This window comes from Accipiter gentilis, chromosome 8 (assembly GCF_929443795.1).
Source record: "Accipiter gentilis chromosome 8, bAccGen1.1, whole genome shotgun sequence".
NCBI classification, from domain to species: Eukaryota; Metazoa; Chordata; class Aves; order Accipitriformes; family Accipitridae; genus Astur; species Astur gentilis.
Genome location: NC_064887.1, coordinates 39097143 through 39119512, shown reverse-complemented (window position 1 = coordinate 39119512; position 22370 = coordinate 39097143). Strand labels below are relative to the sequence as shown.

General features: G+C 53.5%; 1 protein-coding gene across 24 annotated transcripts in view; it reads left to right on the top strand.

Moving 5' to 3' along the window:
• TCF3 (transcription factor 3) overlaps positions 1 to 22370 on the top strand; it is an 82132-nt gene that overhangs the window by 26750 nt on the left and 33012 nt on the right. For 19 of the 24 annotated variants that reach the window (XM_049808471.1, XM_049808485.1, XM_049808484.1 and 16 more), the window contains exons 4-5: positions 15604 to 15677; positions 16778 to 16874. In XM_049808471.1, the coding sequence (XP_049664428.1) occupies positions 15604 to 15677; positions 16778 to 16874 (171 nt within the window). The remainder of the gene's footprint in view (positions 1 to 15603; positions 15678 to 16777; positions 16875 to 22370) is intronic. The other 5 variants (XM_049808490.1, XM_049808492.1, XM_049808491.1 and 2 more) reach the window with 1 other exon arrangement.

Genomic DNA, 22370 nt, shown 5'->3' with positions numbered 1-22370 from the left:
AGCCACTGCTGCAGACTTGGTTGGGAGCCCTGCTAGCAGGAGGGGTGCAGCTAAGCCCCGACCCTGGCCTTTAAAATGACTTGTGTTAAGGAGGTATCGCCTGTGGATAAGAGCACGACTGAGGCACTAGGTGAGTTTTTCCCTGCGCTTCACATTGCCTGGGGTGCTCTCCAGCTGTCCCAGGATTCCTTGGGAGCGAACCTGGTCTGGAAGAGATGCTGCCAAGTTGTTCTTTGCTCTCCGGGCAGTGCATCATAAAATCCCCCGGTAAACTTAATCCACTCCATAAACCTCGTTAACTTTCTTTTAACTGCCTTTGCCTGTCCTTAGAGTGAACTCCTTTATAGCCTCCCAAACAAAGGCAGGCAGGAGTGGGCAGGGACGGAGGAACCGGGAGCTGCGCTCCTCCCCGGCGCTGCTGGGCGGCTGGGAGGAGCGTGCTGGGGCTGGGACCGCTCGGCACAGGGGTGCTGGGCTCCTTGGCTGCCAGCTACTCGATGGACATGGCATCCCAGAACAAGCTGTTGTGGGGTAGGTCTTCCTGCCAGACATCTGGCGACGCTGGGATTTTTTTGGCAGAGGGTGGGAGGATGGAGTGCAAAGGAATAATTTTTAGCGGATCAGATGGGAATTCTGCTCTCAAGGGATTTGGAGGCAGGTGGACTGGAGTGTCAGGCTGGAAGTCTTTAGGGATCCTTCTCTCCTCCTCCCCATGCTCTCAGTACCTGCCTTTCACTCCTGTTCCGCTTTTGGGCAGGAGCAGAGAGCGTTAGTGCTGCTTAAGGACACATGATCCTGTTTTGGGAGCAAGACGTGTGGCTCTGCAAGAATAGCTCAACTTTTTCTGCTGCTTCCCTGCCTTCCCCTATAACATATACGTAAGTCCCTCAAAACCTATTAAAGCAAGCTGTGGCGAGCGGCACGGCAAGAAGAGGAGAAGGGTACGTAGCTGGAGGCTGGCTCCAGCACACAATGAAGTTAATTGCTAGCCAAGGCTTTCTTGGGTGAGGTGGTGACGTGTGGTCCCCGTGCTGCGAGCCGGTAGCTGTCATGGTTAACTGCTGTAGCTGGGTGGGTAACGTGACCTGGATGTGGGGTTTCCTTGCCCTACAAGGGGCTTGTGGGATGGTTTTCATTTCGACTGGTTTTGGAAATGAATCAAACTGATGCCCAGCTCTGTGGAGGTGGTCTTGCTTTAATACTAGTGGCTTGTGCATATCCAGTTGTAACTTGAGAGAAACCAGTTGATCTGAATTGCTACAAATGGTGCCTGCTTTGAAATGAGGTGGGCTACAGGGGCTCTTGCTCTGGCTGGGAAACTTAAACATCTTAGTTTTAAACAAACGCGGGTTTGTGTTTAAGCGAGGCAGTATGCTGCGTGCTTTGTAGTGGACACTGTTCCCCCTGGGATGCCAGGGAGCAACTGAGGCTTTAGGATGCTGCTGAGATAAGGGGGAGTGTGCAGGATGGACAAAACTGTGCAAGTCCAGAATTAGCTTCCTATGAGAGAGTTAAATCTCTGTGCCTGAGGTCACCGGAGGTAGATGTGTGCTCCTTGTCCTCATCAGAGCAGCGTGGGCAGGAGCTGGACAGCCAAACCCTCGAGTGCAATGGATCCTGGGCACCAGAGAGGTTTACAACTGCCTTGTTTTCCCCTCAATTCTGCGGGGGGTTGAGGGGGCCCAGTGGAGCAGCTGAGGCAGCTTGCACGGTGGTGGTTGTCCCCTCCAGCCTCTGACCTGCTCCCTCTGCTGCGGTGGCAGAAGCAAACGGGGCTCTTGCATTGCCTGAAAGGCAAGAGGTGTGGAGCTGTGGTTTTGCAAACAGCTGAGCTGACGGTCGCTCGCTGCTGGCTGAGGTCTTCCTCTTCCCATGTCTTCTGGCCTACCCCATCTTGGGGGCTTCTGGGACACGTCGTGCTCCAAATGGGGAACTGATTTCTCATTGGGTTTCCTGCTGTCTTATATGTTCAGCAGCCCCTGGAAAGTCCGGTGAGCCCCAGAACTTGCTGAGGATAAATGTGAGGCGAGAAGGGCCCCTTCCTTCCAGAGCAGTGAGTACTGCAATGCTTTGAACCACCTCAGGAACCCAGTGCAGCGAGGAACCGGAGGGAGCTTGGTCTGCTCCAGGGTGGCCCAGGGTGGCCCCAGGAGCAGAGGTGGGAGCTGCCGGCAGAGCTCACGTGCTGGAGGCAGTCCGGTTGTTCAGCGATGACTTTGGTCCTTTACTTTTTCCTTGCAGCAGTGAGGTTAGGAGTGGCTTTGCCTCTGCTCCCCCCCCCCCCCCCCCTCCCTTTTTATACCTATATATTCTCTCCAAAGTTGCATTTGAAAATGCAGCCACTTTTCTGCAGGGCAGCAGCTTCTCATCCTGCGCACACGCAGCGCTTCACCCAGCCCTGCTGGGAGCCACTTGGCCCAGCTCCATCCCAACAAACTGCAGAGCTCCAGGTTTTTAACCCCCTTCAGACAACCAGAGCTTTCGAGCTTACTGGTAGGGCACTGATGCACCTCTTTTTGTTCACAGAGGGAAAAATTCCTTTGAGCGTCTTGTAGTTAAGAGAAAGCAAACTTTAAGCAAAATATCAGAGAAAATTCTTAATGGTCAATTTTACTAGACAGTTATATTGACATTCCTGATAAGAAGTGTTACTGCTTGTCTAGACAAAAGCACTAGAGAATGAAACATCATGTAGAGGAGACACAGACAAGATAATCTAATAGCTCTCTTTTTGTCTCCAACTTGCTCCTCTGAATAGCACACAGCGTTTAAAGGGCTCGGACGTGGTGCGTGAAGCCAGACTGGATGTTTGCATAGGTTTGCCCTGTCGGCTGCAGAGCAGGGGGAGAAAACCGACTCCCACCCTTCCCGGCAGCACTGCATCACCGATCTGCAACCTGAACGATGGGTTGGTGCATGCCCAGGGTAATGTGAAAGATGTAAATTAGGTGAAATGTTGCTCCTTAGTGTTGTAATAGTCAGAAGAATAAAACCTGCTTTCATGAGATCTTCGTGGGGCTTCCTAGGAACCGTGCAGTGGGTTTTCCTCAGGGCTTTTTTTATTGTGCAGCATGAGAGATCAGACCAAGGAGGACCAGCTCCTGCCGGCCATCGTGAAGTGATGCTAAAGTTGCACCCAGGAAATGGTTTGAAACGTGCACGCAGGAAGAAGTGTTGGTTAGTCCTAGAAAACAGAGGAGCCGTGCTACATGTTGAGTGCCATCTACTGGCACCTCATCCACGGTATTGACACGTTTGCCTGGGGAGAAGGAGAGCTGTCGTGGAGGGTCGGCAGCACAGGACCCGCTGTGGGGCTTACGGAGGGAGGGCTTGGTGTGCCCAGCCTGTTGACGAAGGGATGGTACGGGTGGGCTTCCCCTCCGCTCGTTCAGTGATGTCCTCATTGTCCAAGCAAGTTGTAGTCCCACCCAGTGCAGGAGGAGCCCAGAAGTAGGTATCTGCTGAGGTTGACATCCCAGCTTGAGCTGGATGCTTCATACTGTACCTCCATGACTGATTTAATATGGGATGCATCCATGCTGCTGTTGGCAGAAGCCGTGCCACCCTCTGTTCCTGTCCTCACCCTTGAGCTGGCCTCAGGTACTTGTCTACATACTGAACCAGACCAGGTGACAGATCTAGATTTTTTTTTAAAAACCAACCCACCACCACCAGCTCGGTCCCTTAATCTCTTTGCCAGCGTTTGGGCTAATGCGCTGCTTGGAGATAAGTGTTGGGATATGGTTTTATGGACAAAGGGAACCTGGACACAAGGGGCTGGAGCAACTTTTTGGTGCCCCCTCGCTGATGTATGATTAGAAACAGCCTCAGAGGCTGACCGACAGCCTAAACTCAACGGTGCAATGCATCATTGATTTCTACTGAGGTCAAGAGGCTGGTTGAGAGCTTGCCTGATGGACTCTATACCATCTACACCATAAGCCTCTGTAGACCTTAAAACAAAACTGATTTTTTTTTTTTTTTTTTTTTTTCAGGTAAGCTCTTCCTGTGACTTGTCCTTTTGGCTTTAGGGATACAAGGGAAATTTGGGGCATGGAGTATGGTTGTGCAAAGATGTGCATTCTTCGCAGGGGAAGGGACAAGTGAACATCTTGAAGTGTTTATATTTAAAGAGGGAAAAAAAAGAGTCGTGGTTCTTGGAAATGGTGTTTCTTAGTAGCAAGTAGATCGAATACAGCCCTTTTTAATGCAATTTAAATAATCGATGGTATATTCAATTACAGAAATATTTGGCAGAGCTCTAAATGGGTCACATCTGTCCTTAAACTGTTCTTAAGGTAAATATCTCACCATGCTGTGTCATGTTGATCAAATTCTGTAAGAACTGGTGCCTGGGTGGGAAAACTCCTTGGCTGTACATGCAGCTATCCCCAAAACTCTGCACCTTGTATACTACTGGTTTTGCTTAAGGGATGCCTTAGTAAGCCTGGCTTGTATATTCGGGGGCATATTCAGCTACTGAAGTTTGCAGTCCTCCAGTTGCAGTGCTGTAACTGGGCCTTGCTGGGGGTTTTGGCATCAGACAGGTGTTGGTGGCTTCTGTGTTGCCCACCAGCTTCCTCTCGGGGGACAGGATGGTGGCCGTGAGCCTGCCGCACGATCGGCGATGCTCGCCTCGGGAAAGGAGAAGGCAAAAAGATGAACCTTTGTTGTGGTGACCATAGTCTCGAAGTTATTTGCAAACAAAAGCTGGAGCTGAGGGCTTGCCCCAGCCCCGCGGAGGGAGGCAGGCAGGTGGTGTTGAGAACACTTTGTTTGGGAAAGTTTTTCTCATTGTGTCGAACAATTCTTCTTAGATGATCCTTCCTGTGGGCTGAATCATCGTCTCGGCGAACACGTTAGCTATCTTAGCCAGCCCCGTGGCCGCATCCTGTGCGGTCCGGGGCATCCTTCTCTACTGGCAGAGCCGGAGGTCGCTGGGCTGGCCAGCACCCGGCAGGATTGCAGCCCCTGCGTTTTGGGTTAGAATAAACACTCCTGGATGTGCGTTTGCTTTAGCCTTCCTCTCCCCTTTGGGATCTGTTTTTTCCTCTTGCTCCAAGGAAGTTTGCAGGGTAAGTGCTGGGTCATTAGCAATAGAGCATACAAGTCATTAACCACCATCCTTTTCCCTGTAAGAGAAGACTTACAAATAAACTACCAAGGCCACTGCGATTGTGTGTGCATGTATTTGGCCATTTCCCCCCAGTAATTTCCACATTATTTGGAAACGGTCTTTAATTTGTCTAATTTTTAACTGCCTTTGGCCTCCTTACCTGCTGGCTTTGGAGCGTGGCAGCGGTGGTGGGCTGGGAGGGCTCACGTACGCACGGCTGGATGTGGCCCAGGGAAACTGCCAAGGAAAGCCTTTTTGTTTGATCTGAAATGTCTCTCTTGCAAACTTTCGGGGGTTTTTTTGGTCAGGTATAAGCAAACAGGCTTTTGTCCCCTGTTTTCTTGCTTGGTGAGTAATGGAAACCAAGGGGGAAAAGATTTCTATTCCCCAGCAACAGGACAGTATTCTGGTTGCATCTCTGATACTGTAATTATATTTTACATTGCAAATTAAACAATACTTGGAAAGATGCAAATCAGAGCGGAAACAAGAGGTGTATGCTTCTAAGTAAAGTAGTGGGGGTGTATGTGCCTATTCTGTGCATCTGTGTGTATGTGCAAAATACACAATTGCCTGCGAAATACGAAAGGTCAATACGTAGCATCTCGGGGGACCCGCAGCCGTCGTATTTCATTCCGCGCTGGCATTGGGCTGCTGTGCACGCTCAGCAAAATGAATTCTTTCTTTCGACAACAATACGTGCGTTAGTGTCGAGTGTCTGCATCTTTCATGAGTGTGCAACTTTGTGGTAAAATAAATGAGCTGGAAAAAACAGGATGTGGATTTACTCTCGCTCTTCTCCCCAAAGCTTTCTGTTTAATGGAATATAACCCCTTGCTTTGTGAATAAGCCTGTATCTACTGAATTTAAATTGTTTTGTGGTAGCAAACAAGTTGATGTTGTTGAATGCATGTGTTGCAGAACATGAGTAAAAGTTCTCTACAGGACTGTCTTCGTTTTTCAGTTTGTTTGCAGGATTGCAGTTCCCAGGAGCCCTCAGAGGTCCTATAGACACACGTATGGGCTTCAAGCCAGGGGCTCCTGAGTGCCATGAGTCTGGTATTGGGGTCAAGGATGTAACTCCTCGTAGCTCCGAGGGTTTTAATATTTAGTTAATAGAATTAAACATTTTCAAATCGCATGCCTGGAAATAGCGAGGAGCAGCGTGTTGGGAGCGTGCGGTAAGCTTGGGTTGAAGGACTGCTGGAGAGGCGATGGAGTGGCACCGCTGGTGTCCAGCGCTGCGTTTCTCTGCGCTGAGATTTAGCAGCCGTGAGTCGGTGCCCGCTTGCGATGCATGAGCGTGTTCCCCAGCCTCCTGGTGAAAAGCAGTTTGGAGAGGGCTGAGGTGCTTCGTGGCACACTCCTGGGATGGGGTGTCCTGTGGGGATAGGTCTGAGATAGCTCCTTGCCCTTCTGCAGGGTTGGTTTTATTACAGGCTGCTACCAGCTGCTGCGGGTGGCTTATCTTCAGGTGTGGGCTCATCCCCAGGGCTCGGGGCAGCCCCTCATGTTTCTCCCACCCTCCGTGGTCCCTGCAGCCCTGCTTTGCCATGTCACCGTGCAGTGGGACCACGGGGCTATCTGGCCGGTGGCAATGGGGTTCCCGCTGTTGCCTCACACCGGGTCTCTTTTCCATCTGCAAGGAGGGTAGCAGAGCTGCTCTTCTGAAATACGCGTTGATCCGAGGTGCTAGCAAAGAAAAAGCGAATTCTCTGACACCTGTTGTCGGTCTGACTCAAACCAATGTTATTCTTGGTCCGTTTCCCTGCACCTTTGTCCCTTAGACTCTCCTTGACATCCTGCTTCTTGCAGAGCGTGGATGGGCTCTTGGGCTTGGATGGAGGCTGGGGACGAGGGACATGGGTAGGTTCGTCCTGGAGAGGCTGGGGACAAGGGACACGGTGGGTTCGCCCCGCAGGCTGCTGACCTTTTGAAAGCACTGACTGGTCGAGCCCTGTGTTATCCTCGGTCCTCTTTTCATGCTGCTCCTTTGTGCTCTTGTTTGGTCATTGCTGTGTCTTTGTTTTTACAGCTGGGGGAAGTGTTTTGAGCTTTAAAGTTTATTTTCTTCCCTCTGGTTGTCGTCACAGATTTGTTTTCTTTCTCCCTGTGGCATCTTGCTGGCTTTCCTAGGGGCTGGGAGGTAGGACAGTCTCTGTTCTCCGTGCCTTTCTGCTGGAGGGAGCAGGCTTTTTCCCGGCGCTTGGGAGGCCCGATGGCCTTGTTGACTTCGCTTGGTCTCACTGTCTTTTTGTTAGTTTAATAAATCCTGTCCAGTTTGGCCAATTCTCCAGGAAGAGGGTAGCCCAGCAATTTGCCACTGGCATGAACCATGGCACTCTGATCCGGTCCTCGGCCGTGCTGCGGACACCAGTGGTGGTGGCTGTGCCACGGTGCAGCGTTGTGCCACCACCGGCACTGTGTGCAGTTGTTTTGCAAGGCCTTGATGAGGTTTGGGCTGGTCCAGGTAATTTATTTCCTTAATTATGACTTTAAGCAGGCAAACTCTCATTTTGGTTACCAAAAAGCCTCCTCCTGAAATGCAGTGGAGACCTTCCTGTAGGGTCTGCAAATAACACTGGTTTCTAAAGTGAAAGGTGTTTGAATTTGCTTGTTAGGTTTGCTTGTTGGGTTTGTTTTGCTTTGTTTTTTTCCTCGCAAACCTTCCTCACCCCTGTACTGGGCACTGTTCTGTACGCTTACTTTTCTTTTCTGGGGCATTTGTGGGATGTCACCCCAGCACCCCCGAAACCAGCCCGGGGGGGGCTGCCTTGGAGCCTGTCCCGTCCTTGCAGAGCAGTTGCAGCCGCCCGCCTGTGGGCTGTGACATTCGAGTGAAGCAGTGTCCTGACCCACAGCAGAAGCTGTGAATGCAGCTTCGTTTTGAAATGCCATGTGGATCATCTTCCAAAAGACCGAGAGTAACTAAAGTATTTACTTGGCTCTTTTTCCTCTCTTTTTGGCTTTTTTTTGGTGTTGGCTGTAGATTTAATTTCACTCCGTACTCATCCCTCATCCAAAGCCAATGGAGAATGGATCATTTTTCCCCACTCTGCCTGGTACCACTCCCATCTTTCCCCAGCCCCAAACATTTCCTAAAACCCAGCTCCAACTGTGGACTGTGCAGAAACTGCTGAACCAGAATATGGTGCAGGAGATGCCAGAGCAGATGCTAAGCAGAGGAATTAATGATCACCGAAGTGGTGGCATCAGCTTTTTTAAAGTCAAAAATTATCCCTGAGTGTGCATTTGGGGAGGGGGGGAGGCAGCAGCGGGCGCTTCCCTGGGGACAGGGGCGCAGGAGCCCATGCGGGGTGGATGTGCGTGTCTTGGCTTTGAATTCTCGGTACATTCATCATCACAAAGATAAATGGGCAGAGTCTGCCCCATAAATCTTGTCGGGATCTGTGCTAGCGGGCTCCGAGGTGACCTGTTTGTTTAACGTGTCGGTGCGGTTGTATGCGTCTCCCTTTCAGCATCGCTCTCCTCCGCTTCACCAGGCTGTCATGGTCCAGAGCATCCGCTTGTGCCGCCTGGCCCACTTGCTCCTCCTGGATGGGTTGGGAAGCGGCAGCACAGAGGGGCAGGGGACACGACCGAGCTGGGTCCTGGGGAGCTGTGAGCTTCTTGGGCAGCATGGCTTCATCCCCTTCTTGGGGCACGACGTGGTAGCTTTGGGTCCCTCGGGTCAGGGCTGGCATCTCGGCGTCTGCGGGGCAGTTACCCAGTGGTGCTGATCCTCAGGGGTCACCCCCATGCTCCTCAAATTGTGGGCTTGGGGGAGCACATCCCGGCAAGCGGCTGTCTTCGCTCGAGCTGTCCCATCCTGCATCCCGCCACGCTGCATCCCTCCACCAGGACCGGCCGGGCTACGGCTACCAGCAGTGCAGCACAGGCTGTGAGGTCAAGGCACGAAACCGCCCACTCTCAAGCAATATCCACCAAAATACTTTCTTTCTCCCCAGGCAGCAGATGTCTTGGCCAGCCAGCTCTGGTCCAACCTCAAATTTCGAGGCAGTGGAGGGGATGAAATGGAGCTCCTGTACCTGGGACAAGAACTCCTGATACGCCCCATGAGCAGGAGCCTCCAGGGTGCATTGCTGGGGACCCTGTGCTGCCCTCCAGGTGTTCGGCACTGCTTGCTTTTGGGGGATTTTTTTGCCTTTTTTTTTTTTTTAAAAAAAAAAATTGTTTTGTCGTGCGCCGGGAAAAGGAAGTGAACAAATTGTATAGTCCCATCCACAATCGACGTCCTGTAAACAGCTACCGGCTGCCTTCCATTCACAGCTGTTTTTTCCTATTCCGGGGGTGGACAGAGCTGGTAAATAAACAGGCAAAGCCAGCGGCCGCTCCCAGTGCCTGGTTTTCCCCTTGCAGGGGCTCTGCCTGCACCCAGGAGCCTTTCCAGGGGGATGCCTGGGTGCTGAGATGCCGGTGGTGTGCGGCTCCAGAGAGCCAACTCTCGCCGGGAAAAACAACTTTGCTAGTTTGACTGGGACTACAGCTAATTACTAGTCGACTAATTTTATTGATTTCAAATCCCTTTTAGCAGAGATTTTGCTGTGAGGCTGATCGCCAGAGCGATTAGGACACAAAGCCGCTTAATTTGGAAGTGTTTATCAAGCAGCCTTCTGTCACCTCTGTTTCAAATCAAATTACGGTGGCACCGGTGTCTCTATCCGTGGTGGCTCACGCCGTCCCACCTCTGACGGAGGCAGGCGGGGAGCGGGTGTCCCTTGCACTTCTCCCGGGGTGGCTTGGGGCTAGCAGAGGTTAAGTGTATTCATAACATAAGCATGGTGGGCTGCTGGCTACGGGGTTTTGTTTTTTTTTTCCCAGCTGCCACCACGTCCCTATTCTGCTCTGGCCCGTGGGCAGTGCTGTGGCTGCAGAGCTGAATTTGCTGCCCGGCTTTCAAAGCCTTGCTGCGGGCATCTTGTGGTCAGTAGACCCTTGAAGATGGAAGCCGCCGTCTTCACGGCAGCTGCGGCTGCTCCTGAACCTTGTCCAGCCACATGAAGGGCTTGGCCTAAATATTTTTAATAGATTTAAAAAAAAAAAAAAAAAAAAAGCCTAGCCTAGTCATTTTGATGGGAATCAGATTAGGGAGGGTGCTTTGATGCTGGCAGATTGCGGAGGCAGGGGTGGCCTGGGGGAGGGAAGCATTCAGCCACAGCTTGAGCAGTGCAGCGTTCCCAGCAGTGTCCCCCAGTGTCACCGGTGGGGCTGTTGTGACAGTCCCCTTGCTGCACCCTCCTCCTGACGCTGAAAAACTAGGTGCCTTCAAGTCATTTGAGCCTGCCGGACCGTAGCTTTGCAGCAGTGCGTGTTCTCCTCCAGGTATCCCTTGGTGCAGGGTTTAAGAGCAAAAAAACTCTGGATCTTGCTGCACAAACGGTGTCGGAGCAAAATGTCTTGGGAGCGAAATGTCCTTCGTTGCGTGTCCTTCGGGTCCCGAGGGATGGCTGCCCGCCCCTTGAGCTTTGCTCGCAAAGGAATCATTAGGGATTGAGGTTGTTTTGAAAGACCTTGGCCTGAGTGCGAAGGCCATATGTCGGGGAGTCCTTCTTGGCTGTCTCCCGGTGGGCAGAGCAGGGGCTGGCACCGAAGCCACGCTCCCTTCCCAAGCCGTGTCCCAGCGCTGTGCTCCGATCGGGGCTTTTGGAGCTACAAAACACCTCGGGGCTCACGGCTGGCTTGAGGGCCAGCACGTACGCCCAGGTAGCTTTCGGGGCTCAGGTTATTGAAACCAGAGCAGCATCTCTCGGTGCGGCATTTTTGGCTCCGGGGACCCTGTGGATGGGGACTGGAAGCCACAGACCGGGAACTGAGCAGAAGGGACCGTAAGTGGCTGCTGCGATGTGGGGATGGGGCAGAAAACCCTACACCCTCCTTAGCACCTTCGCTTGTTTAAGAGTTGTGTGTTTAAAGTGGTTTCATTCCTCCTGGGTGGGGAACAGCTCCTGCTGCCCTGTGTCACCGGTCACTTGTGCGTAGCCTTTTAGTATGGCTCGTTACTTGGCGAAGGGCTTTTTTTGCTGAGACTAAGTGCGGACAAATTATTTTTATCCATGCTGAGAGCTTAGGATGGTTCTTGTCTATCAGCTCTTCTTAGCTGCAGCACAAAAATCGTAAGGGGAAAAAAAAAATTACTGTCTGACAGCTACATCTTATTCTATTAGTATGTTTTAATTAGAACATGAGCAAGAAATGTGTTATGAATATTCATGATCAGGGTTATTAAAATGCACAATTAATCTGTATGCTTTTTAATAACTGTATTAATGGAGAGAGGAGGTAGTTCCTATTTTTGTCTTTTCTGAATTGGAAAGTGTGCCTTAACTTGGTTAGTTGGAAAATGGGTTTATTTTAAAGTAAAGTTGGCTCCCGGCAGCTGTGTGCACACGTGGGCGTCTCTAAAACTGCACACACGCCCTGCGCTGGAGGAGCGTTGTAAATGTTGCAAAGCCAAGCACTCAAAAGCTGGGATATGCCAGAATTAAGCTCGCTTGTGCAAATGTAATTCAGCTCCGTGCCACATGAATTTTGACACGATCTCTGTCGGTGACTTGGATTTATGATTTTATTTTTTTTGCCCAGGACTGTGCGTGCTTTAATGCTGGAAATCTGTTCCCGGGGGTGAGGCAGAGTTGGGGGGCGAGGGAGATGCCTGCGGGATCTCTGTCCCACCCGGGGGAGCCCGGCAGCACGTGAGCTGCTGGGACAAAAGGGTCCAGGTGGGATGCTTGGGTGCCCTTGGGTGAGCATTTGGGGGGAGCCCTGCGGATGCCGATGTGGGGCTGCCTGAGCCGTGTCCTTTTCACCCCGGGCTTCCCCGTCTTCTGCTCCTTCCTCTCCCTCCATTTGGGTCGAGTCCGGCTGCTCAGTGCCAGGCAGTGCCTGTGGGCAGGTTGGGCTTGAGGGCACCGCCGGTGAGTGCCGCAGGCTGGGGAAAGCGGGACCGCGTTTGGTGGCGGCACCGTCTTTGGGGATTTTACGGTGTGACTGGAGCAAAACCCTGCTGATGGGGGCATTTCCAGAAGCGCCTGCCTTCGGCCAAACTTTGGGTTTTTGCAGGGTTGGCAGAGGGCATTTGCTGCCAAATTTTAGATCCTTACTTGGATACGAAGGGAGGGAAGAGCAGGTTGGCATTGAGTGTAGGACAGATGCCAGAAGTCCAGAGCGGGCAGTCTGTTTTTTCCTGGCTTCGTCCCAGAAATCCCTGAATTCTTAAAACACCTGCGGGTTGAAAATGGGAGATTTTTGCCGGCACCTTTCATGCCTGTGGCTGCAGCTCGGGGAAGGCGTGAGACCTTTTTTTCCAGCAGGCATTGGACAGCAGGCTGGCCCCGCAGCAGTATGCTGGCACGGGCACGTTCGGAGGCGGCTGAGCCTTTGGGGCCGCTTCCAGAGCCGTGGACCGCTCTTTTTGCCACGCGGGTGGGAGAGCGATAACCTCGCTTCACCTTGGCAGCCGCACAACCATGTGAACGCCAGCGCCTGAAGGGAAAAAAAGGCCTTTTGGGTTTCCCCGGAGGTTGATTTGCTGTTGCAGGATCTGGCCGCTGCTGTGCCTGCAGCTTGGTTGCGTGTTGCAGAGCTGATGGGAGGAGGTCAGGGTTTCCCTCCTGGTTCCCACTCAGCTGGTGCAAGGCAGGGTGGTGGGGGGCTGCTTGCCCCCAGCTCCACATCTCCCCGAGAACAGCGAGGGGGAAAGAGGGGTGCCCAGGACTTACACGCTTTCTGGGAGAGCGGCTTATCCTCCGCAACCCGCCGCGGTGCGTGAGTACCATCGGAGCACCCGGTGCAGTTTTGACCCTTCTTCGGGGCACGCCGGTGTGGTTTTGACCCCTCTTTGGGGCATGCCAGTGGCACGGCAGCGTGGAAGTAGCTTGTGCAGAGCTCCGTGTCTAGGGAACGTGTGAGCCTCTTGGCCTCAGCTTTTGTCACCTGTACCACCCACCGTCTCCTCTTCTCTCCTTCCTTGGGAAGGGTTGGCAGTGATTCTTTGATATTTTTTTTTTTTTCAGAAATTTTGGCAAAAAATTCATCCTGGGCTTCCAAGCACCCAAACTCTTTCCAGACCCCCCTCCCTGCAGCGTGCCCCACTGAGCATCCTCTCCCAGCGCATCCTGACCTGGGGATGCTCCTCTGCCATCGGGTGGGATAGAGACAGGACCGGGTGGCCCTGCAGGAGGGCAGGATGATCCAGGACCTGCAAACGCTCGCCCTGTGCAGTGCAGGGGTGGGCGTGGGGATCAGGACCCCCGTGCCTCGGGTTCCCCTCAGGCTCCGGGGCTCCTGAGGCACCTTGTGGGGACGCCGGCTGCAGCTAAAGCGTGGTCGGTGCCGCAGTCCTCGTCCTTCCAGCGCAAAGGGCCAAGTTTGCCAAGGATGTCTGAGGCTGCGGTTCCTGCTCATGTCTTTGCCCTGACCGTTGGGGAGCTTTAAAAATACCCATGAAAGCAAAATGAATAGAAGGAGCATTTCTGCCTCCTGATCTCCGTTGGTGTTTGCAGGGTATGCAGATGAATTGCTTTAGAAAAACACATTAGCAAAGCAAAAGTTTATTCTAGGAAGTAGGAGGTGGGAGAATTGGCAGTAATTCTCCCTAGTATCCAAGGTATTATTAGAGGCTTATCCCTGCTCTGCACAGTAATCACATTGGAAATTTTTGATTAGAAAACAAAATCTAAATGAGAATTATGAATATTCATTAGGTGTAGAGATTAATATGCATAATTATGCAAATTAGACAGCAATTAAACACCAATTCTCTGGGGAAATGATTAACACAAAGGCACAGAAATAGAAGGATGTAATTTGAAAGAAGTTTCTGGTTAAATGAACAGTAAGGGGAGCGGAGGAGACAAATACACGGCGTGTTTGCCATAATAATCAGCTTTGCTAAAACGAAATTGGAGTGTGCCCTGCAACCCTGCCCCCCCTCCGTGTCCTTGCTCCCGCACGCACCCCTGTCCCTGCCACCGTCCTGTGCCGCCGCTGTTACCACTGCTGTGAGCGGGTCTCTGCTCGTCAAAGAAAATCTCCCGTAAGGCCCTCCCAGCACCTCGGCTGTTGGCGTTTCGCTATCGTTGGAAGAGCCAGCGTGAAGGGGGTCCCCAGAGAGCCCCCAGGGCCCCTGGCTCTGGGGGTGGCACAGGGTGATGCTGGATGCTGCCAGGAGCCGCTGCGAGAGGTTTCTCGTGCCTCCCTGTGGCAAGTGTGGCCATACGGCCCCCTGCAGCGGGGTTGGGGTTTCCATGGGACGAGGCAGAAAGATGGCTCCGGCCAGCGCCATCCGCGCTGCTCAGCCTCCCGCAGATCTGGGATTTCTGCCTGTCCGCCCTGGCTGAGCTCACAGTATCTGCATAGCATCTCCAAAGCCTGGCCGCAGGGCAGGACGGTGCCCTCGCCCTACCTGGCCCCCTCTCAAATCCTCGGCTTTACCCCCATGAGCCTTTGATCGGGGAGAAGCCGACTGCCACTCGCCGACCCGCGGTCACCCACCGGAGCAGAGGAGATGGACCAGCACAGTTAGAAATCCTGCTGCCGAGTCGAGTCAAGGCTCGGCTGCCAGAAGAGGTTTCTGCCGTGCGGTCTGGTGCCAGTTTGAACTGCGAGAGCTTTGCTGATGTGACTGCCGCGGCTTTTTTTTGTCCTGGTGCGCGTTTGCCATCTTCCCTAGGTGCCTCGCGTGCTGGTAGCCCAAGAGGCGCAGCCTGGGTGGACCTGGCAGACGATGAAAGGAGACGATTTCCTACCACAGTCTGTGTGCGGGCACGTTGCAAAACCCTCCTGTTTGGTCCCTTGCCGTTTTGGGTCAGATCCCCTTTGCCAAGGATACACTTGTGAGGGCTACAAATGAGATGGATGGGAGCGTGCTGTGATCGGCCCTGTGTTGACAGTGCACCTTCCTCTGCGGGAGCATGAACGGGCTTAAATAACAAATGCCCTTGAACAAGTGTAACCAAGCCCCAGGTAATGTACCCCCAGCAATTCCCATCCGAGGCTCTTTCAGGTCTGGGCGGTCTTTTAATCTGCTCGGGTGCAATGAAGAACAGAGTTTGGTCCGTGATCTGGCAGCACCATGGGCAAAAATCAGGTCCCACTGGAGCATCGGGATGGGTGCCATGAGTTTTTAATTCATAGTCCTCTTTACCATTGATCTCTGGGGAGAAGAGGTTCACGATTGCTCTCTGGAATAAAGTGGGTTAAAATACTTGTTTCTCCTCTTCCCACTGTCCCGTGTTTTGAAGCGTTTCCAGGCTGTGGTGGGACTTGCTTTGAAGTTTGTGGAATAAACTCCCAGCTGGAGTGGGAAGGTGAAGAGGGAGAGGGGAGGATCAGTCACGCCAAGTGGAAGTGGTTTATTAATGAAAATATTGTTTTGTTTGTAGAAGGAAGAGTTAATTTTGCGAGAACACCTTTGAGGCTTTGCTGATAAAGCAAGAGTAACCTTTGTTCTTCCTGTTTTTCGGTAGGTTTGGATGAAAGACCGGGATCAGGTTCCTGGGGAACGGGAGATCAAAACAGCTCCACATTTGACCAAGGAAGGGTAAGGATGAAGCACAAACACTGAACTCCAACCAAAATAAACGGGGGTTTTACCATGGCTTTGCAGCGCCTGCATTTGTGCCCAGGTTGGGTCTAACTCTGGAACAGCTTTTCTTACCCCGTTTAGGGCATTGGTTCTGTTAACCCTGCGGGGGCAGCAGCAGGGAGAGGGGCCTCCCTGTCCCCATCTCCCCAGGCTTTGCTGCCCTGAGGTCCCTCTGGAGAAGGGATTCTCCTCCAAAAAACTCCTGCACCCCATGTGGGCTCCCCACGGCTGCTCACACCTCTCCCCTCCCTGCACTCGGCTTTGACGGGGGGACAAGGGGGACTTCTGGCCGCAGGGTGGGAGAGGTCCCCAAATGGGGTCGCAGCCAAGCAGGTGGAGGGATCTCACCTGATGGGCTGTGCCTTCGGCAAAGCTTGATGGGTGCCCGCCACGCACAGCTTTGGGAGCCCGAGGGGCCGGCTGGGGCTCACTTTGGGGGGAATTTACCACGTTGGCCGACTGAGGCACCCTTGGTGGTGATGGAGAGCATGGGAAGAGTTTCGCAGGGAAGGAGTAGAGGCTGCAACAGCGTGTAACTCGGGCCTGAGGAGGGGAAGAGAGAAAAGACATTAACTTAATTGAAATGGTGTTATTTTGACAGATGCTCATGTTTTAATGGGTTTGTGTGATTCATTTTTGCAATGGCACCTTTCCCTTCCCTTAGGTCAGTGGCGGAGCAGGCGCTGTGGTATCATTTCTCATTTTTATAGGCTTTCTCCTCGCCCGGCTCGGGGAGGGGGCTGCCTGGCTCTCACCTGGTGGGTGCTGAGCTGCTGAGCAAAGGCAGAAACTGCCTGAGAGCTGCCAGCATGAGGCAAACCCCCCCATATGTCCCTGCCTGGTGCCATATCCCCTCCCAATGCCACAGCCTTGTGGCTGCACTGCCTTCCTCTCCCTTGCTGTGAGGATAAGATCATTTCTGCGCCCTTTTTACAACAAGCCTTTGACTTTGACCCTTTCTGCTATGGGAGAGACTGAGCTCCGACAGCCTTGTGTTTTGGCATTTGGCTCATCGTCCCCACGCGCCCGACGGTAACTCTCCTGTGTTGCTTCAGCAGAGCTATGGCGAAGGCCCCCACTACGGCGAGCACAGGGACCTGCCATCCCACAACAGCATATCTTCATCACCATTCCTGGGAGCTGGACTAGTGGGTAGGTGCCTTTCAGCTGCCTGGCGGGTGTGTGGTCAAAGCAGGGGAAATCTTAACGCGGAATGGCGTGTGGTGGTGGGAGCGTTTGCACTGGCCGGTGTTGCTGTTCCCCATGTTGGACCCGCTCCAGAAGGCGTTCTCAAAGAAGTGGTTAAAGGAGCTGCCGTCCAGAGGGTCTCATCAGTGCCTGACATGCGTGACAGCCGGCGTATTTTATGCACATGGTTATTTCTCCCTGCTTTACAGTAGCACCTAGAGGCAAAAGCAGAGATTGATGCCTGCCATGCTGGCACAGGATGGGCTGAGTTTGCTCTTGGGAGCTGGTAATCAAGGGTGGAAAAGCACCAGGAGAGAGGGGGAGAAAAGACGCAGCTCATCGTTAAGGTCTCGCAACAGGCTTGTGGCTGCTTTGTTTTCCAGCCTCGCAGCCCCAGGGCGGTACAATCTCTGCAGAGAGCTGGAGGTGCTCCCCCTCGCTGCAGTGGGGTTTGGAGGGTCTCCTTTTGTGTCCTGCGAGGCTCCAGCAGCCCTGTCCGGCTCCTCCGTCGTTCCCTGCTGCAACTGGGCAGCATGAGGAGCTTACGGGGACCTGCTGTGCCAGAGACAGTGATCTTGCGTGACCGGATGCTTGTGACAATTTACCTAGTTACCTCTCCCAGCTCAGGGGTGGGAGGAGAGATTAAGAGCAGAAAATATCCATCCTGAAGGGCTTAGAGAGCTCTAATGACATTAGGTCAGGAATTGGGGTTAGTCCTCCCCACCTTTGCCCACGCGGTGGTGGTTAAAACCCTGCAGCGAATGTGGAAGGAGCGGTGTCGGGGCAGGGCCCTGCAGCTAGCTGTGTTTGCTCGTGGTTTGAAGGGTGAGGTTAGAAGAGGGAATTTGTGTTTGAAACAGAAAATCCCCACCATGATAGGAGGTTCCTCCTGCGGAGCTGGTCGGAAAGGGGAAGAGAGGAGCGAGGTCATGCTGGGAAGTGAGCAACCACACGTTTGCTCCTCCTGGCTCGTGTCTGGGGTGGGGGGGGCTCGCTCTCAGCTCTGCTCCCCCCTTTCACGCCTCTTGCTGCTGGGGGGGCGATGTTTAATTGCCCCTTGGGGGTCCTGCGCAGGCGTGGAAGAGCATTTCTGAGCAGCTCCCTCCTGTCCCTCTGCAAGGGCGGTTATTCCTTCTCATTTTCTGCCCCAGGAGGATGTAAGCAAAGCAGAAGAGATGTTTCTTAATAAGACGGGGCAGCCTTGATGCAGTTCAGCAGGGTTTCTTGGGGGTGTGCGTGGGGGGGACCCATCCCAACCCGTCCCACACCTGGGGCCAAGGCAGCCTTGAGAGTTTCCAGCCAAGAAGGAGCTGCCCGGGGAGGAACACAGAGGTTTCCCCTTTGATGTGTGCAGGGAAGACGCGTTTGGCTTCCTCTCAAAGACAGGGCTCCCAGTCTTTGGCAAGCGCCGCGGCACTCCCCAGCAAGGCTGCGAGCCCAACCGGTCCCCAGCACGTGGAGCCGGAGCTTCTGCTGCCCCGGCGGGTGATTTCCACTGGCTTGTCTCCGCAGCGGAGGGCGAGCTGCAGCCTCGTGGCCCGCAGGACGGCGGCCGCACACCGTGCCCGAGGCTCGGGTACCTGCCGGGGCTGCATCTTCCCGTGCTGGCTCGAGGTCTCAGCCGCTGGCCTGGGCGGTCGAGGGCAGCACCAGGAGCTCCACCACCGAAACAGGAGCTGGGGAGGCTGGGAGAGAGCAGCCAGGAGGGGCAGGGCACTCCTCACATTTCAAAGTTGCTTTTGTTCCTAAAATTGAATGTGGTTAAAGTAGAAAACATCAATTCCTGGAGCAGGTTCCAAAATATATAAATAAGTTTTATTTTGCTTCTGTGCTCGTGTGCTGAGAGGGATGGACCCGGAGGAAGACCACAAGTGGGATTTTCTCTTCCTCTTTACCGAGCTGCTTCTGAAAATGTTTCAAGTGGCAAAATGATAATTGGAAGGGGAGAGAACGGAGAAAAGAAAAAAAAAAAAGGTTTTGCATACGATAATGTAAAAGCAGTGGCAAAGTGGGAGGGAAAGGTGAGTTTTGGAAATGTGTCACTTCAGTTCCCAGTCTCTGGTTTCCAGCAAGGTCCCCCCTGGGGGGCAGCCAGCCAGGCAAGCTCATGCTAATGGGGCAACTGAGTGGAACCAGTGTCATTTGAAATGTGAGGAGATGTAAGGAGCAGGTTAGGATGGATATGTCTGGTGGTACTGGGTGGACAAAAGGTGCATGAGACTATCATCTAAGCCCTTCTCCAAAATCAGAATTTTTATCTCTTTCCCACTTGACCTCTGTTTCTTCAAGGAAGATCAGAAACTGCTGGAAGAAACATTTCAGGGGGAAAATGATCTGTGTTGGAAGTGATGGGCATGGCCAGCTAGAAAGGGAGACTGAGCTTTCATAAAGAAAACGTGCACATTGGTTTCCCCTGTTGGGGTGGACTCTGAGCGCTGGTCTCTGCCAGCTGCCGCTTGGTTGGGGTGCTGGCTCCCTCCGGGAACCCATGCCCTCCGGCTTTTGTGTTTCATGAGTCAGTGCACTGTCCCAGAGGCAGGCTGCAGCCAGCCATCCTCTAACGATGTGCATTAGGGACAACGAGCACCCTTCCTGCAGCAAAGGGACACTGCTGGCCAGGCAGCACTTGGAGAAATGGAGCCAAACTGTGATTTTTTTTTTTTTTTTGGCTCTATTTTCCACATGCATCTGGCAAATGGAAAGGAGGCTCCGCTCTCACCAGTCTCTGGTGGGCTGGGGAACTCCTGCCAGCCCAAGCGGTCGCATCCTTTTGAGGGTGGAGATTTCACCGGCCCCTGAAGGCTGATGGTGTTTTGGGGCCGTGGTATGCACGAGGAGGAGCAGGGGTGCAGCTGGGTGCTCGCCTACCCACGTGAGCCATTTTGCTACTCACAAACTGATCTGACATGAGCAGGGGTGCGAGGAGAGAGATTTGGGAACTGCAGGTTGTAGTGGCTGTTTGGATAAGGAAGCAGTGGAATGTGCAGGCTTGTTCATCCAAATTTCTTCCTGGCATGTCCCTGTGCCGGGAGCTGGATTTGCAGGGCCGGCCAGGGAAGCTCTGGCTGGAGGTGGGTCTGGCTTGTGAGCAGCGGTGATCATGCACGGCAGCAGCTCAGAGCATTGGTTTTAGGTGTATTTAGCTAGGGGCGCGGAAAATTGCAAGCAGTGCCAGGGCAGCAAAATCCATGAGGAGGGCAGGCCTGGAGGGATTTGCACAGCCCAGGAGAGAAGGAAAGTGGGTCTGAGTTTGGGGGGAGCAGGGCACTGCCAGCACATCCCCAAAACCCCTGTGAGACTGCATCCCTGCCTCTTATTCCTGCTTGCCTGTCCAGGCAGGTCCCTTGTGCCATCACCCCAGCCTGTGCCTTCGTCCCCTGCCCAGGGTCCCCCTCCCAAGTGCGGTGTGGAGGGGGCTGCTCAGCTCCTGGGGAGGAGCTGGGGGAGCACAAAGCTCTGGTGCAAAGCGCCGGACAGATTTAATCCCAGAAGGACAGCGTGCCTGCAAGCAGGCAGCAGTCCTGGCAGAGGGAAGCACCAGCGCCGGTGGCACAGTTGCCTGCCTGCTCATCCGCGGGCAGCCCCAGTCCAACCCACTCGGGGTTATCACAGGGTGCACGCCTAGTCCAAAACCGGTTTGAATTCACGTAGCACGCTTTGAAAGGAAAAGTACTGATTTCTATTCAGCTGGGCCACACAGATGTGGTATTCGGGGCTTATGGACGTTCTTTAGATGAACGTACAGCATCTGGCACGATGGGAGCTTGGCTTTGGGAGGCACCTTCAGCAGGAGAGGGGTCGCGCCGACGGCGGGACCTGCGGGTACTGCTCCCAGCGCTGGCCTTCCCCTGCCCTCAGAGCTCCCCGAGAGCTGTGGGTGATGCCGCTCATACGCTTTTTGAAGGGGACAGTGCGAGGGCAGTCTGCAATTGGATGCTTTCCAAAGCCCAGGTTCCCTCTCTGCCACAGCTTCAGCTCCGCAAAGCGATGGGGAAAACCACAGCTGTCTGCAAGACTGACCGGGTGGGGAGCTCTGGCTCGTGATGCACCGGATGGGATAACCTAAATTTAAAAAAAAAAAAAAATCAGTCAGTCCCTGAATGGAAGTCCTGTCAGTGCTCTGAATAAAAATCACCCCAGGCTGCCAGACGGGGATCGCTGAACCCGATGAGCAGGGCGCAGTAGCAATGCATCACTCCCTCCTCCAAGTTTTCAAGCTTTGAGCCCTTGGTGCTGCTCCCCGGAGGACGAGTGATGTCCTGGTGAGGTCTGAGCATCCCAACCTCAGGATGGGAGAGATGATTGGGGCCATACCTGGCTGCCTGGGATAGTGCCAGGACACAGTGCAGTGATGAACCAGCTCGTCCCAGAGGGTGAGGAGGGCTTTTCTTTTTGTTTTAAATCGCCAATCTTCAAAATCTGCCACTCTTTCACCATTCATCTTCAGCCGGGTAGGCGGCGGGGCGGGGGGGGGGGGGGTGGGGGGTGGGGATTGCTTAAACAGCGGGACAACTGATAAGCCATAACAGATTTCTTTCTAGTAATTATTTCTAGTAATTAGCTTCTTTTCAGAGGAGTGTTTCTAATCTTGTGTGTATTGTGAGCTGTTGTGGATTGGGTTCTTCCTGGACAATGGTTTTAATCTGCCCACGGATGGGGTTTGTCACTGCTCCTGGTTTTTTAACATTTTTTTTTTTTCTCACCCCTTTTAATCCCTGGCTGTGTTTTTCCTCCCCTTTTTCCCCAGGCCATAACTCTAATGGAATTACCAGCATGGGGCTGGGGGGTGGCTCGTGGTGGGTGGCTGTGCCATGGCCGGGGTGGCGGGTGCCAGGGGCTGCACCGGGGCTCCGTTTCGGAGTGTGCGGACGAGGTGATGTGGGGACACTGGTGTGAAGTCCCCACGGGCTGGCAAGGAGTGTGGGGCACTGCTCCTTGGCAAAGCACCTGCCTTCCTCCTGGCAGGCTCTGGCAAAACCAGTAGGCAGCGTTGAATCGCCTTTTCTTGGCTTATTTGTACACATGTGTGAATGGGGATTGTCTTGGGGAGAGAAATGGCAAAACCACAAGTTTACTTAAAAGCGTGGTTTGCTTTGTTGGAGGTGAGATGCTGCCATGGTCCCAGGCACTGAGGCCAAACCCTGCCGCTGCCGGAGCTGGCGGCAACCCCAGGAAAAGAGGAGTTTTTATTCTGCCACCTTGTCTCCAACCAAGCCCAGGAGCAAATCTGCCTTTGGGAGGAGAGAGCGCAAATGGTGCGCAGGGGTTTCTCTGCAAAAGCCCTGGGTGAAGACAGGCCTGGGGGAGGCTTCGTCTGAGCCTGGCACAGATGGATCCTGCAAGAGAGAACATGCTAGTGAGAGGAGAGAGGTTGGGAAATTGCTTATTAAGCAGGGTTGAAGGCAGCGCAGGCAGGGGAAGGAGCTGGTGGGGGTGGAAAAGGCAGGAGGGGGATGCCAG